The sequence below is a fragment of the Protopterus annectens genome, chromosome 6.part1, assembly GCF_019279795.1.
Source record: "Protopterus annectens isolate FY-2018-M chromosome 6.part1, PAN1.0, whole genome shotgun sequence".
Taxonomy (NCBI): Eukaryota; Metazoa; Chordata; order Ceratodontiformes; family Protopteridae; genus Protopterus; species Protopterus annectens.
This window is the reverse complement of record NC_056738.1, coordinates 117,197,908-117,213,131: the sequence shown is the minus strand read 5'-3', so window position 1 is coordinate 117,213,131 and position 15,224 is coordinate 117,197,908. Positions and strand designations below refer to the sequence as shown.

Below are 15,224 nucleotides of genomic sequence, written 5' to 3'. Positions count from 1 at the left end.
AGCCTTGTTTATTAGGTCCATGATGATGCATTCCATAGCTTTGCATATCAGACTCATCAGGCTAATGAGGCGATAGTTCCCAGGGTCTGTAGTCGCTCCTCCTTTGTGGAGAGGGATGACTGTAGCAGTGTGCCATTTGGTAGGGCAAAGCCTGAGGTAAGGCTGTGATTGAAGAGGGCACAGGTGAGGTGCCAGTTCACTCTTCCGTTCATGTAGAAAACAGCCAGGGATATTGTTGGGTCCCATAGAAGCTGTATTCTTGGCCTTGGACAGTGCTGTTTTAACCTGTACAACAGTAATACTGGGTGCCTGACAATCTACTGGTATTGTGACTGGTCCTTTGGGGGGGGGGATAAAATTGGCACTGAATCTGTCGGCTAGTACATTGGCAATATCTGTTGGCTCAGTATAGGAGTTACTATTGTGCAGTAGCTCAGAGCAAATCTGTGTATTGCCGTGGAGATTCTTTACATAACTATAGAAGGCCTTGTGGTTGTCTTTACTATCTGCTGCAATTCTGTTTTCATAGCTAGCTTTAAAGGATTTGATGAGGGATCTCAACTTTTTGTTGAGGCTGATAAGGGAGTTTTTCTAGTCTTGGGACTTCACCTTGTTCCACATCAGTTTCCTCCTTCTGTTGTAGAGTTTGTTTATGGCAGGGGACCACAAGATTGGCTTCCTTTTTTCGGAGGAGAGCGTCTTGGTTCTATTGGGTATCGCGAGATCCATGCATTTGTTTACATATCCATACAGTGCATTGGTGTATGATTCGGCAGTCATGCAACTATTCTCCATTTGCATGGGTGGAATGAAGTTATCCACCTCTGTTTTTAGGAGCCCAAAGTTAGCTTTGCAGACGTTTTTCATGGTGGTTACCTTTGCGGGGGGGGGAGGATTTCCAAGGTGATTAGTTTGTGGTCAGATCTAACCAGGGAGGAGTTGACTATTGGTGTAGAGCAATGGTCACCCATGTTAGTAATGACCAGGTCAAAGATTTTGCTACCTCTAGTAGGGGTAAGAACGAGCTGGTCCAGGGCATTAGAATTAATGAATTCCAGGAAATGTTGGGCAAGTGTATTGGTACATGAGTAGTTCCCCAGTTAATGGCGGGGTAGTTGAAGTCGCCCAGTATGAGAGTGTTAAGTTGGACCCTAATATTCTCCAGGGTGCTTAGGAACATGGATTGTGAGTCTTGGGACATGATTGGGGACCTATAGCAGGCTATGCCCTGAATCACTGTCTTACCCAATGTTAGCTGCACCTGAAGTATCTCTGATGCGTTATGTTGGGCTTCCAGTCTGGAGGTGTGCATATCCTTTATGAATATGGAAAAAACACTGCCTTTGGAGCTTCGGTCCATGTTCTGGGGTCGAAAGATGTGGAATGAGTTATAGCCTGGTAGTGCAGGGGTGCTTTCTGCTGCCTTGAACCAGGTCTCTTAAAACACAAATGTCGATGTTCTCCATTTTAAGGAGTGCTTCAAGTGAGTGCATTTTGAGATTTAGACCTCTAGCATTGAACTGCATGACCCTCAGGTTGCAAAAATACAAACCATAATTTCAGTTTACCATCTGCAGACAAGCACACTGGTTACTGATTAGTGATAACTATCAGGAGAAACAAAGAAAATGCCTCTAGATCACCATTCATGACTACATACAAGGCTACTTACCAGCAAGGAATATTAAATTTATCCAAAGATCTACAGTGTAAAAACAAGTAAGATAAAAGATGCCATCATCAAAATAAATCACTCTGTAGATGTAAAATCCAACACTATTCTGAGTCTAATAATTACAGATTTCCAACAGAAGGTTTGAAAGTCAGGGATGGGGATTATTCTTCCTGCTAAGATGATCACAGATAAGATTAAACTCTTGCATGAGGGCTATGAGAGGTGACACAGAACAGCCATCAAACTTAATTTACACAATACCCATATCTGGTCTTGTGTTTCGGAATTCTGTAACTTAGAAAAGTGTACCATAGTTGGCATGACAACACACCCACCTATCACAAACTCTATGCCTCATTCAAGCATTGTTAATAAAATCCCTTTTAAAGTATGAGGTTTAATATCTTAAGTCTGTTAAAATGTCTTTATTCAAAGACGTATCATTTCCTGAGCATTATAAAAGCTGCACCACCCACACAGTTGCCACACACAAGTTGTCTCACCTGCAATAACAGTATTATTGCACCCTACTTGTCCTCACCAAACTCATACTTGGACAGAAGGAGCCGAAATGAGGCAATCATCCAAAAATGGGAAAATATGAATGCCTTCAAGATTGTAAAAGACTATGACTGAGGCTATGTACATTGTGAATACCCTTGAAACAGTAGTGTGAAGGCATAGTGATTAAACCCTGTTTGTGTTTGTGTTGTGTATTTATTCTAAGGAGGAAGTCTGGAGGAAAGTGAAAAAAAAAAAAAAGTTTACGCTATTTGTTGTCGTGGATTCATTTGTAGGTGCCTCTGCCTTGTTCTTGTTTTACTAGTTTTCATTCTGCCTTTTACCCTTGAAACAGTGCAAGTATAAAAGGCAAAGACGCAAAGTGAAAGTGAAATGCAAAGGCAAAGAATCTTAGGTAACATCTGGGCTCCGTGTGAAATGGAATGTGTAAGTAGGCATCTTTGAAGTCTGTGGTGAATAGAAAGGCTTTGGGAAACAGAAGAAAAAGAGTTTTGAGAGTGAGAATACTGAATTTTTGGAACAAAAGAAAGGGGACTAGCTTTGAAAGGTCCAAAATAGGTTTCCATGTTCCTTCCTTTCTAGGAACCTGAGATTTTTTGGAAAAAAAAAACGTTGCCTCTTTGGGATGGAGGCACTGTTTATATCACACCCTGGGACAACAGATCTGACAGGATTTAAGGAACCACATGGATTTTTTTTTGAAAGAGGAGGTTGCTCCGATTGAAATGGAAAGGATGCCCAATGCAGTCTATAACCGTTCTGGATTATTTTTAGTACCAAGGTATTCAAAGTTAGCTGTTTCCAGAAATTAAGACAGTGGGAGAAACTGCCTGCAATTTGGAAAGAATATTCTTGGTGAGAGGGAATGGGAGAGGTATAGGTATATATTGAGATTTGTTTTTAAAGGAGGATCCTTGGCATCCATCTCCTTTCCATTTTAAATCTCCCTGCCATTTCTTTCTTGTATTGCTATTTTGAAGCTTTTGCTGAGTATTTAAAAGGCTTTCAAAAAAAGGACCAGAGAAGGAAGAGTAATTCTTATGGTATTTAGGGATAAGGGACAGAAAGAGTTATCTGATTCCTTGACTCAGCATTCCTCTTTCTTCCAGTTTTTTAACACTTTAGCTGAAGAATTCCCAAACAAATGGTCCCTAGCAATAGCTGAGCCTTCTCTTCATCAAGGACATTCTGTAATTTTTATCCATGCATTCCTGCACATTACTGCACCTGCAGCGGCACCCATGGACAAGACAGCCACTACTTTGTAAGCACATTTCATACAATGTTTAAAGACCTGGAAGGCAAAGTTCAGTATTTCCTACAGGGGAAGATTTACTGAAAGAGTTTGGTAAGGAAGTTAAGGTTTGCTGTGTATTACCATAAATAGATAGTAGACACTTGAACATTTGAGTCTGGTAATTGATTGCTGTAAATGCCAAAATGGAAGATGTTTAAACTTTTTTTCCATATCTATCAAACTGTATGTCTGTCTTTGCCATTTGGTACAGGGTTAGATGAAGACAAGCCTTTAGAAGACCATTTCCCATCAATACAAATCATAGCAGAGTCTGCCACAGGTTTTTATCAAGGAATGTATGTCTGGCAAGTTTCCTGGGATTCAGGCATTAGAAATATCTGAAAATAGAGGCAGAAGCAAAGACATCCTATAAATCTCCTAAGATGGGGAGATGGCTATGGGTTTTGGGGAATCCATACTCAATAACTCAAAACATCTCTTCTGAGATCCTGACACCGCCTAACCCTCCCATTTGAAATATTCTTTCATTTTAGAAATTATATCCCCAAAGGATATTTCATTATTGGGGCAGTCAGAAAAGAGTGTGTGTCAAACTTCAGACTCACAAGGAGTAGGACAGGATAACTGTGAGGTATTGTTCTGATCCCTAACTCTGATTCAGAAAGGTCTTATTCTTCTATGGAAGAAAATGGAAGAGGAAGCCAGAGATACTGAATTGCCTTAAATAGGCCCTGGGGGAAATTATACTAGTCTCTTCCAGAAGCTTTCTGCATACAGGGGGTGTCAGAAGAGGAGAACTGTTTTATCTTTTGAGTTTTCTTTTTAGGGGCATCCAGCTTTAATGTTTTAAGGGTTGAAGCTAAATGTTGGAATTCCATCAGGGACCAACATCATCCCTCCCAATAACTTGGAGAATACCTCCCTCATCCTGAGAGAATAATTGCATGATCTTCCTTCTCAGCAACAGCCTGTAGTATGGTCTTGACAGGATGTACTTAAATCCTGTCCTTAGCTGCATGCTGAGAGCTCAAGCCAGAGGTAGCAGGAAGTCCAGACTGACAGTCTGAAGACTACAAAAATGCCTCAATGGAGATTTTAGATACAGAGTCCAGAAAAGAGTGGGAAGTCAAAAGTTTCTTTAGAAATCTGTTTCATAACTTTCTTATTCTTCTTCTGGGGGGTGGGTCCACTGAATAGGAGTCAGTCACCATGATCTCTTGCACCATTTCCCTAAGGTGTTTATTTTCAAGAAGAGGTTTTGGAGGATTTAGCCTACTCCTTGTGTATTTTGTGAGGAAATGAAAGGCAAATCTAATATGACCTCGTATCATGTTGATCACTTAGACAAAAGACGCAGGAATAATGGGTATCCTTGCACACACAAATATTTATCCTTCATGACAGACATAAACAGCTTTTATATAAACTTTTCCACAAAGAAAGGAAGGTCCTCCACTGGGATATTTATTTGCCCAGTACTGTAGCTGAAGCCAACCGTCAATACACTGTTAAGTTGACAAGAAGTATGCATAAATATGCATATGGCAAGAAAGCTACTATTTTTGGCACACCCATATATCCCACTTATACCGGCATGTATTCCTGTGCTAGGCAAAAATATAGAACACGAGGAAGGAGCTCAAAGCTATAAAGACTAGTCAGACATCCGATCCTTGGAAGGATATTTCCCATATAATTATGGCTACAGCCATAGTGATCTAATGAGGAACATGGCTGAGATCAAATCTTAACTAAAGGTTACACTAGCAGGCATAATTTTAGCAAAACGGCAATTAAACTGAGGAAAGTAAATTTCTCAATGTCTACATTCACTCAATGACAAAAAGGCATTTTTACTCTATATTATTCATATTTATAAACATTAGTTTGATATATTACCATACTGCTGAAGTCAAGTGGGTCATATTTGCTTTCTTGGAAGATTCTCCAGATATCATGGAACTCCTCGTTCATACTATAAATTTCTTCACTTAGAATTTTTCCTCTTGATCCTCCAATCTCAAGCTTCTCTAACTTGAGAAAATCAATGGCTGACAGAAACAGCTCCTTTAAAAATAATGGCATTTTCTTATCACAAACTTTATATATTTGCAATTTAAGATTACATTTCACTTCTAAAGTAACTTTATTCATGGCATCTGACAAGGCAAACAAAAAATGAAGTTATGTACTCACCATAATGTTCAATCTGTGTTGTCCATTTTCATTCTTCTTCAACTCTTAGGTTTAGATTCTATCCTCAGATCTGACTCAGCCACTTTTACTAGCTTGTGAATCACTGAAAGCTCTCAAGCTTCTCCCTTTCCCATAATGACCTAGTTCCTAACATACCTGAGATATTGCTTGGTCCCCCTTACATCTGTGCAGCATTGAAAAGGAATAAAATAGTAAGGTAACTAGCAAAATTCTGGACACAAACAAAATAAAGTTCCTTTAGCATCTTCAAGCCTTCAAAAGACAACAAGGATGGGAATGGTGGGAAGGTAGTTGAGGAAGAACGAAAATGGGCAACACAGATGCAATGTTGTGGTTTGTGCATAACTTCTTTATCTGATGTTGTCTACTTTCATTCATTCCTCAACCCTTGGAACAGAGTCCCCACTTACCTAAATTCCAGGAGGACTCTAAGGAAGGAATTTTCTGAGCACCACTGAACCAAATTTTGCCCTGTCTCTAGAGACCATCTAGAGACCAGATCCAATTTGTAATGAGCAATAAAGGTATGAAGATTAGCCCAAGTTGCATCTGCACAAATATAAGATCTAGACAAAAAAGATGAAGATGTAGCCATGGATCTTGTGGAATTTGCTATTGGTGGTTTGGGTAAGGACATGCCAAATTTATTATAAACAAAGGTAATACAATCAGTCAACCATTTAACTAATGTTACTTTAGTGACTGATTTGTCTAATTTTGAATCTGAAAAGGACACAGTTGATCTGTTTTTCTAAAATCCTTTGTTCTATGCAAGTAAAAATGCAATTGTCTGTGAATGTCCAATAGATGTAACATATACTCTCCTTTGTTTGAAAATTTTGGAAAGAAGACTGGCGGATTGATAGTTTGATTGCTATTAGATTATGACAGTACCTTAGGAAGAATTGGTTCTCAAGGATACTCTATCTTTATGAAAACTCAAATAAGGGAGTTTTGAAGACAAGGCCTGTAATTCTGAAACTCTTCTGGCAGAGGTAATAGCTACTAAAAGTATAGCTTTCCAGGTTAGAAATTTTAGTTCCATTTTAGCTGAAGGTTTCAAATGGAGACTGGGTTATAGCTTGCAAGACTACATTTAAACCCAAAGGGGGAGTATGATCCTTAACCGGCGGTCTAAGGAGAAAGATTCCTCTCGGAAAGGCTCTGCACAGTTTGGGGGATGCTAGAGATAAATTATTTATTCCTATATGAAAGTTGAAGATGGCAGCTGATTGTACTAACAGTAGAAGAGCTAGCTCCTTCACTGAAAATTGAGGCTAAAAATTCCAGGACTTTAGATATAAGAGCAGAAAAGAATCTAATTGTTTTTGTTATGCCCAAATTACAAATCTTTAGCATTTGCTTTTGTATAGTTTCCTAGTGGAAGCATTGGACGATAAAAGAATGTGATGGACAGGGGAGGAAAGCCTGGGCTGTCTAGCAATCAATGAAAATGGAGAGACCATGCCATTAACTTTAGGCCTGGAATGTCTGGGTGAATCAAGTCTGTCAGGTGAGACAGAAGGTCTGGAGTTGGATCCAGAGACCATGGAGAATGAGAGAAAAGAGGACAAAGGAAGGGAAATCAAATCTGATGAGGCCAATAAGGAGCAATGATTACTGTAGTCTTCTATCAAGATCCTTTCAAAAGAAATTTGGGAATTAGGGATAACGGGGTGTAGGCATAAAGGAGACCATTGGGTCAATCATGAAGTAGATCATCTCTCAGTGACTCCTCCAGTGGTGAGATGAGGGGAAAGAACTTTCTGCACTTGTTGTTGAGAAGGGATGCGAAGAGGTCACAGCACAGTGACCCCATCAAAGGAATATTTTGTCCACCACCCTCATGTTGAGAGACCACTCATGAGGCAATAGAATTGACTTGCTTAACTTATCTGCAATCATGCTGGACTTCCCCAGAATGTGCATTGCTATCAGAAATCGATTGAATGAGATCACTCATTGCCACACACTCAAAGCTTCTCGACACAGGGGGTAAGATTTGGTTCCCCCCTTGCTTGTTGATGTACCAGACTACTGACATGTTGAACATCTGAATTTCAGTAGTCCTGGTGGGAAGAGTGCCTTAGAAGGCCTACAACATTAGGAGGACAGTTCTCATTTCCAGGACATCGATATGCATGTTGGCCTCTTTGGGGTCATGTGTCTTGGGCTGTCCTTCCCAAAAAGTGCTCCCCCTACCCAATCTAAGAGGCATCCATGGTCACTGTGGCCTTGGGCTGGAGAAGAACAAAGGGACATCCTTGTTGCACTTGACTGGAGTGTATCCACTACAGGAGATATTTTTTGCAAGTCTGTGTTATTTTTATCTGAGTGGATAGGGGATGGAGAAGAATGGACTAATGAGTTGCCAATGTCCACTGAAGAATTCTCATATGATACCTTGAAAATGTTAATAGGGTGATTGCCGCTGACATGGATCCTAAAGCTCGAAGGATTAAATGAGCTGAGAGAAAAGAGTTTTGGATGATCTTTCCAACCTGGACCTGAACAGTCTGAACTCATGATTGCATTGAATGAGGCACCAATTAATTCCAATATCTGCAATGGCTCCAGATGAGGTTTGTTGTAATCAATTGAAATGCCTATTTGGGAGCATAATCAGAGTACATAATCCCAAGCTTGGATCAGTTGATGTTTGTTCAAAGTGGTATTGAGTCGGTCATCTAGATATGAAAACACCCGGAATCCATGTAGTCTCAAGCGAGCTGCCACTACTGTAATACACTCAGTAAACACCCTGGGGGTCATGTTGAAAGTAAAGGGCAGAGCTCTGAACTGGTAATGACTGGTTCCCAGCTGGAAGTGTAGGTATCTCCTGTTTTGTCTGTTAATTTTGATATAACAGTATGCATCTTGAAAATCTATTCAGCACATCCAATCATCCTTGTGCAGAAAAGGCAGAAAGTCTGAGCAGTGACCATCTGGAAATTTACGTACTGAACCGATTGATTTATGTTGCTGAATTGCAAAATTGGTCTCCATTCCCTGTTTTCTTTGGCACTAAAAAGAATCTTGAATAAGTTCTGAACTCTTTCTAGTCTGGGGGTCCTGTTGGATGACTTTTTCTTTTAGCAGTTTATTTCTAGTGCTGCTGTCTCCCTCTGACTGGGTGGAACATCTGGGATTTTCTTTGAAACCAATGAAAGTGGATGGGAAAATGGTATGATATAATCTCTGAATATTATCCACTGCACCCAAGAACATTTTGTAATTTCTAGCCAAGCTCTCTGGTACAGGGGATAAGTGTCCTCTGAGTGCCTACAGAGATGGACAGTCAGGCCTTCTTTCAGGAGCTATTGTACTATCAATCAGAGAAGCCACCTCTAGATCCTTGATTTTGCAGGCCCCTCTGCTATGAGTGGCATCTTCCATTAGAGTTTCCCCCTCTGCCCCTGGGGGAACTGTCTCCATATGGATCTTAGAAGGGACCCTAGGATTTCTTGAACCACATTTTTTGACCACATCATTGATTCCTAAAAAAGGCTCGTTGAGGGGTCAAAAGATGCATGCCCACTGCAGACAGGGTTTTACTTTCTTGCTCACACCTAGAGAGTGTGTCTTCCATCTTGGAGTCAAATAAAGAACTTCCATCAAAGGAAGCTTTGAAGGGTAACGTGAAGTCACATAAGCATATCCAGGCATGCCTTCTAATGGAAATACCACAAAGTACCTTCCACTCTGTGAGAGATAAGCCTCATGGATGAATTGGAAATGGAATGAAGGATAGCCAACTGTGAGGTAACAGTGCTCTCTCTCTTTCAGAGGGTATGGTCTCAGACAGGGATTTGGTCAAATCCCTCTGAAATCTTGTGAAGTATGCAATATAGTTCAGTAATCAGAGGGCAAAGGTCACTGAAGCATAACCACACTTCCCAAATCTGTCCATTGCCCTAGACTCCCAGTTGGGGAGGTGGACAGTGGAACTTTGTTCCCCTAGTTCCTTCCTTAGTGGATGCCACTACGACCATGACATCAACCATTACTCCCTTACTCCAGAAAGTCATGTCTTTAGGTGGTGCCAGGATCCAGTCTGGTCTCTTGGTGATTGGTTCAACAGTATCAGACTCCTGCCATACCCACTGAGAGAACAAATCAATGACCTCATCAGTGAGTGGAGTCACCCAGAAGATAGACAGGCCAGCACCAAAAGCCTCAAGGAATACTGACTTCTCTTGGGAAGGGTTGTCAAGAGACCAACCACCCCTTTGTTTTAGGAGTTCCAGAATGTCTCTAAATGAGACGTCATTGGGAGGTGGTCTTGGGGACCCTTCTCCCTCATCAAAGTCAGTATCTTCAGAGATGGACTCTTGAGGAGAGTCTAGGTGCCTCCTTTTGCACTTTTTCTTCCTGGGAACCTCTTCAGTGGGATGTTCTGGAGAAGTGTCGGAAGAAATCATCATACCCTGTTGGGTATCCTGGAGAATACCTTAGGCTGCCTGTCCCTGTGACAAGGATGACTGATGCTCAGGATGCAGAAACAAATGGGCTATAGTGATTGGAGCCATAGAAGGTGGAGAAGTTCGGGCTCTAGGGACAGGGAATTCTCTCTCCACTACCTCGAACGCTGAAATCCTTGGAGAGAAGGAAACTGAAGGCTCTAAAAGAACATGCTTATGGGCAGTAAGCTACCTCCTCCCTGAAGGCAGAGCACTCAAAGTGGGAATTGGAGCTGAGCTATCTAATGCCAAGGCTCTGAGAGGAAGAGATGGCTCAGACAACTTTGGAGTCGAGTCCAACACCTCGGATCTGGCACCAACTCTACGGCTAAAAGAGTCATTCAGCTCTAAGGCACTCACAGCCAGTCCACTCAGTGACACCACCGGAGTCAAAGATACCAGTATGACTCCAGACTCTTTGGATCTGACAACACTGATACCAGAGGTCAGTTCAGAGAAGGAGCAAGCAAGGGGCAAAGGGGAGTTGTACTAATAAGGGTCTCCAGACCTGATGAGGTTGGAGCCAGGAGAATCCCCCATTTGTATCTGCATCAAGAGGAACTTCATCATTCTGTCCATGTTGGCTTCAGTCAGACTTTTCAAACAGCGAGTTAAGGATGCTGTGGAGGAGGGCCATGAATGGTGGTGTCTCATAGAATGCTCCAAGAAGGGGGATGGCAGCCGAGACATGATTGGATCTGGACCCAAGGGTGGTGATCGGATCCAAGATGACTTTTCTTTTTGAATATTCGGATCCAAAGATTTTGGCATTTTTGCTAGAAGTTCTGAATTTGGAGCAGTTGATGAAGTGCTAGGCTCTGGAGAGTGTTTTCTAGAATCTCTCTTTTCAGACTTCTAAGGAGGATGAGCCCCAGAAGATGCTGGTGAAGCAAAAGATTTAGAGGTCAGCAATCCTCTGAGAATCAGCTTATTTTTAAGATCGATCTATGATGGCCCTAGGGTTAAAACCCTTACAAATGTTACTATTTGCATCGAGGTGTAATGGGCCTACACAGTAGTCACATTCTGAATGCATATCTGACAGTGGAATTTTGTAGCCATAAGACTTACACTTTTTGAAACCCGAGGATTTCTCTCACATTTTAACTAAAAGGAGAAAAATACAGAAACCACACTACATCTATAGCCAAATGCCCAAAAAGGGATAAAGATAAGGGAAAAAAAATTTTTTTTTAAATCTAAATAATTAGAAATATAGCAACTATGGAAATAGTAGGAGTACTCAAAAGTACTGAAAGAGCTACCAACAATGGTAAATCAAATAGGAGCATACAAGTACTTCAAAGGGAGAAGGGAGGAAATACTATAAGAATTAGGAAGATATAAAAAAAAAAGTACAGATATAAGATATAAGATACAGAAAGTTATCAAACTCACTGTAACCCAAAAAATTAACAGACTCGAGAGCTGAATCAGCGGCTGTGTCTGTACGCTAAGGTGGCAAACGAAATCTGAGGTAAGTTAGGGACTAGGGCATTATGGGAAAGGGAGGAGCTCGAGAGCTTTCTGTGATCCATGAGCTAGTCAAACCAGCCGAGTCAGACAGATCTGAACCCAAGAGTTGAGGAACAAATGAAAATTGAGAACAGATCCATACATTCCTTCCTAGAATTATAACACTAAAACTTCTTACGAAATGCATTAATATCCATATTTACTTTATTAATATTAATAAACATTAATAAGATTACTAAATATTTAATATCCAACTCATTAATTGAAACATCCAAATATAATTCTGGGTGCTCACAATGAAACATAGGATGGGATTCAGAAATGCTTAAGATGTTGTTCAAGCCTTAGCATAGAAGGTTTCCACACTGACCTAATCCTTTCTGATTCAGGCACAAAAGCAGGCATTTATTTACTGTAATTTAGCATGGTCGCTCTGGAGTGCTCGCCATAATGAACATAGCCAAAAGATCATGTTCATCCATCCTGGTAGAGGTAAGTTTAGAAGAGATTAGTGGTCAGGTAGTGTTAGGTGTGTATGAGTATGCATATGTGAGGGCCTGCACGTATAATTGTATGTGTGAATGTGTGTCTACTCTGCTTGACAGTTAGCAATAGGGGACTGTTAGGAAGATGGTAAGTGAAGTGAGTGTGTGTGTTTGCGTGTGTGGGTTAGGGTGACTGTCATACTTTCCCACACCCCTAAAACTAATGAGCAAAGCCTTCAATAGTGGGTCAAGGGGGCTACTAGCCACTACGGATAACTCTTCAAATGTCAAATTATATATATGAATATATATATATATATATATATATATATATATATATATATACACATATACATGTGTATATTTATATATATATATATATATATATATATATATATATATATATACACACATACACACATACGCACACATATATGATGTACTGTCATAATGTCCGCAGGCACATCATCAAAACAACTTCCGCGAACTCCAAACTGCGACTCCTCAAAACTGCAAATGCCGATATTCTGAATCACAAAATCTCATTCCCTGTTTGACCCATGGTAGCACTTGTTTCAGGTATGGAGCGGTCAAGAAATGTCGATGTTCCTGTTTTGTTTAACTTTCTAACATGTCGGCGGTATGGAATTTGCAGAAATGGTTCGACCATGTGCACGTTCGGGGATGTGCCTGCCAACATTATGCATATATATATATATATATGTGTGTGTGTATATATATATATATATATATATATATATATATATATATATATATATATATATATATGTGTTAGGAGCAAGGCAGAATGATTTCCTAATGACAGCTGGTATGCGGTGGTCAAAAGAGAGTTCACTGTCCATGACTGTGCTTGGGTCTAAGGACAGCATCACCTTTGAGGGGGTATCATCTAGATAAAGAAGTATTCTTATTTCCTAAAGAGTCCACAGTCTTGACATCAGAAATTAGTGCAGGTTAGTCTTGTAGGATATGGGCTTATGCTGGAGGGTATATAGCCATACAAAGTCTGCAGTCATCAGTAAAATTAGTAAACTAGAGAACCTTAACATTAGCTTGGACAATAGAGCAGTACATGCTGACGAGGAGTGGACCCAATATGGAACCCTGTGTGTTACCACTGGTGACTAGCCTTTTAGGAGTGTGTGTGCCACCAACCTTGACTGCATGAGTTCTGTCTGTGATCCAGGTGATTATCTAGTGGAATGTGTAGGGGTTAATATTTAAGCATGACATCTGTCCATAATCCAGTGTTTCAGTTATCTTAGCAAAGAAGTGAACTAGACTTAGTAGATCACAAATCCAGTTTAGTTTAGGTTGAGAAAATGCAGGTTACCTGTATCTTTAGCCACAAGCTCCATGATAATATGCTCCATTACTTTACAAATTATAATAGCAAGACTAACTGGTGTATAGTACCCAGGGTCAGTAGTATACCAGCTTTGTGTAAAGAAACCACTATCTCCATTCCCCATGCCTCTGACATGTACCTGATAGAGAAGCTAAGACTGAATGGGTTTAAAATGGAATCAGCAAAGCAATGTTTGGTGCTGATTAGAAGACAATGTGGTATGTTGTCTGGACTTATAGAAATAGTGTTTTTAGTTTTGAAGAGGTCATTTAGACTTATTCAGATGTAATTTGTGGAGTAGGGACAGGATGTTATGGGAGGGGGAGAAGCAAGAAGGGGACAGCGGGGAGCACTTGAAACTGAATTTGCCTGCAAGTACGGTTGGTGATGTCCTCAGAGTTGAAAAAGGTGGTGCAGCCTGAGATCAGCCCAGCTCACTGCTGGGTATCAGTTCTGAGATTCTTAATAGTTACAGAATGCCTTATGGTTGTCTTTCAAAGAGGTAGCAATATTCATATTGCAACTGGCTTTACAAGTTTTGACTTTATGCCAGGTTGTTTGCAAACCTTTCTGAACACACTTTTAGAATTAGGGAATGTGCAGCGGGAAGCGTTCCCTTTTTATTGTGAAGTTTGTTTATACTGAAGTTCTACCATAGGAGCTTATTCTTAAATTTGTCATCAGGTTTTGCTGCAGGAGTTAAAGTAAGTGTAGAAGTCAATGGTATAGTTGGCTAATTTTGTTATGGGATCCTCATGAGGGAGTTGATTTTTTTAGGTACTCCAAGAATCTAGAAGGCTTGCTTTGGAATAGTCGCTGATACAATGGGGTTAAGTGCAGTCTTTGGTTGGGTACTTTGGGAAAAATTTGACAATATGGTGGTCAGATTTCGTAACCAACTGAAGAACACAAACTATTAAGGTAAAATTCAGAAGAACAAAACTGGAATCACCATTTATTAACTGAGTTAAGCACTTTCATCCTATAAATTTTACAGGGACTTCAGAACTGAGAAAGTCCAAAAACACAACACTTATGCAACAATAATACATAAAATCACCTGACACAATCCAGCAGTGAAATACCTAGAAATTAAATTAAACAATTAAAATACAAATAGCATGGTAATTAAACCATTTGAATGCTTAAAATACAATGTGCTTGATCCCAAACAGTGCATTAAAAGCTGCAAAATGTTTCAACTTCAAAATGCAGTTTATACTACTGGCTTTGTTTAATCCAGGGGCTGTAGTAGCATTATGGCAAAGTTGTCGTTTAAGCTTGCCATTCTACCCTGTGGATCAAAAAGAACCTGTTGAATTACTAAGAACCCAAAAGTATGATCCTTAAAAGCACAAACAGGTTTATATAAAGCATTTGCTTGTTTACACTTCTTGATATCTGTTAAATGTTCATAGATTCTCTCTTTAACCTTCTGGAGGTTTTTCCAATATAAAATGCGAGGCATTTTAAACATTTTCAAAGTCAAAGTAAACTTTATTGCCATTTAGAACTATATGCATGTAGCCTAAACAAAATTTTGTGCAGCAGTTCAATTCTGGAGATTACAAAGGAAAGTGAAACAACACATACAAATAGAATGTATAAACATAACTAACAAATTCAATGCTACTCCCAATACACACAAGAAAGAGCAGAGACATTTACCAACACTCATATATGAAAAAATACCCTCCCCTGAGTTAAATTAACTACCCTATTTAAAGTAATACAAAACACACTACAGATTGAACAATGCCTA

The 15,224-nt window shown here is 40.0% G+C and overlaps 1 protein-coding gene across 1 annotated transcript in view; it reads right to left on the bottom strand.

Moving 5' to 3' along the window:
• Positions 1-15,224, bottom strand: part of LOC122805262 (dynein axonemal heavy chain 11-like) — a 4,596,980-nt gene that overhangs the window by 4,178,514 nt on the left and 403,242 nt on the right. The window contains exon 4 of the mRNA XM_044075350.1: positions 5,355-5,522. Coding sequence (XP_043931285.1) covers positions 5,355-5,522 — 168 coding nt within the window. The remainder of the gene's footprint in view (positions 1-5,354; positions 5,523-15,224) is intronic.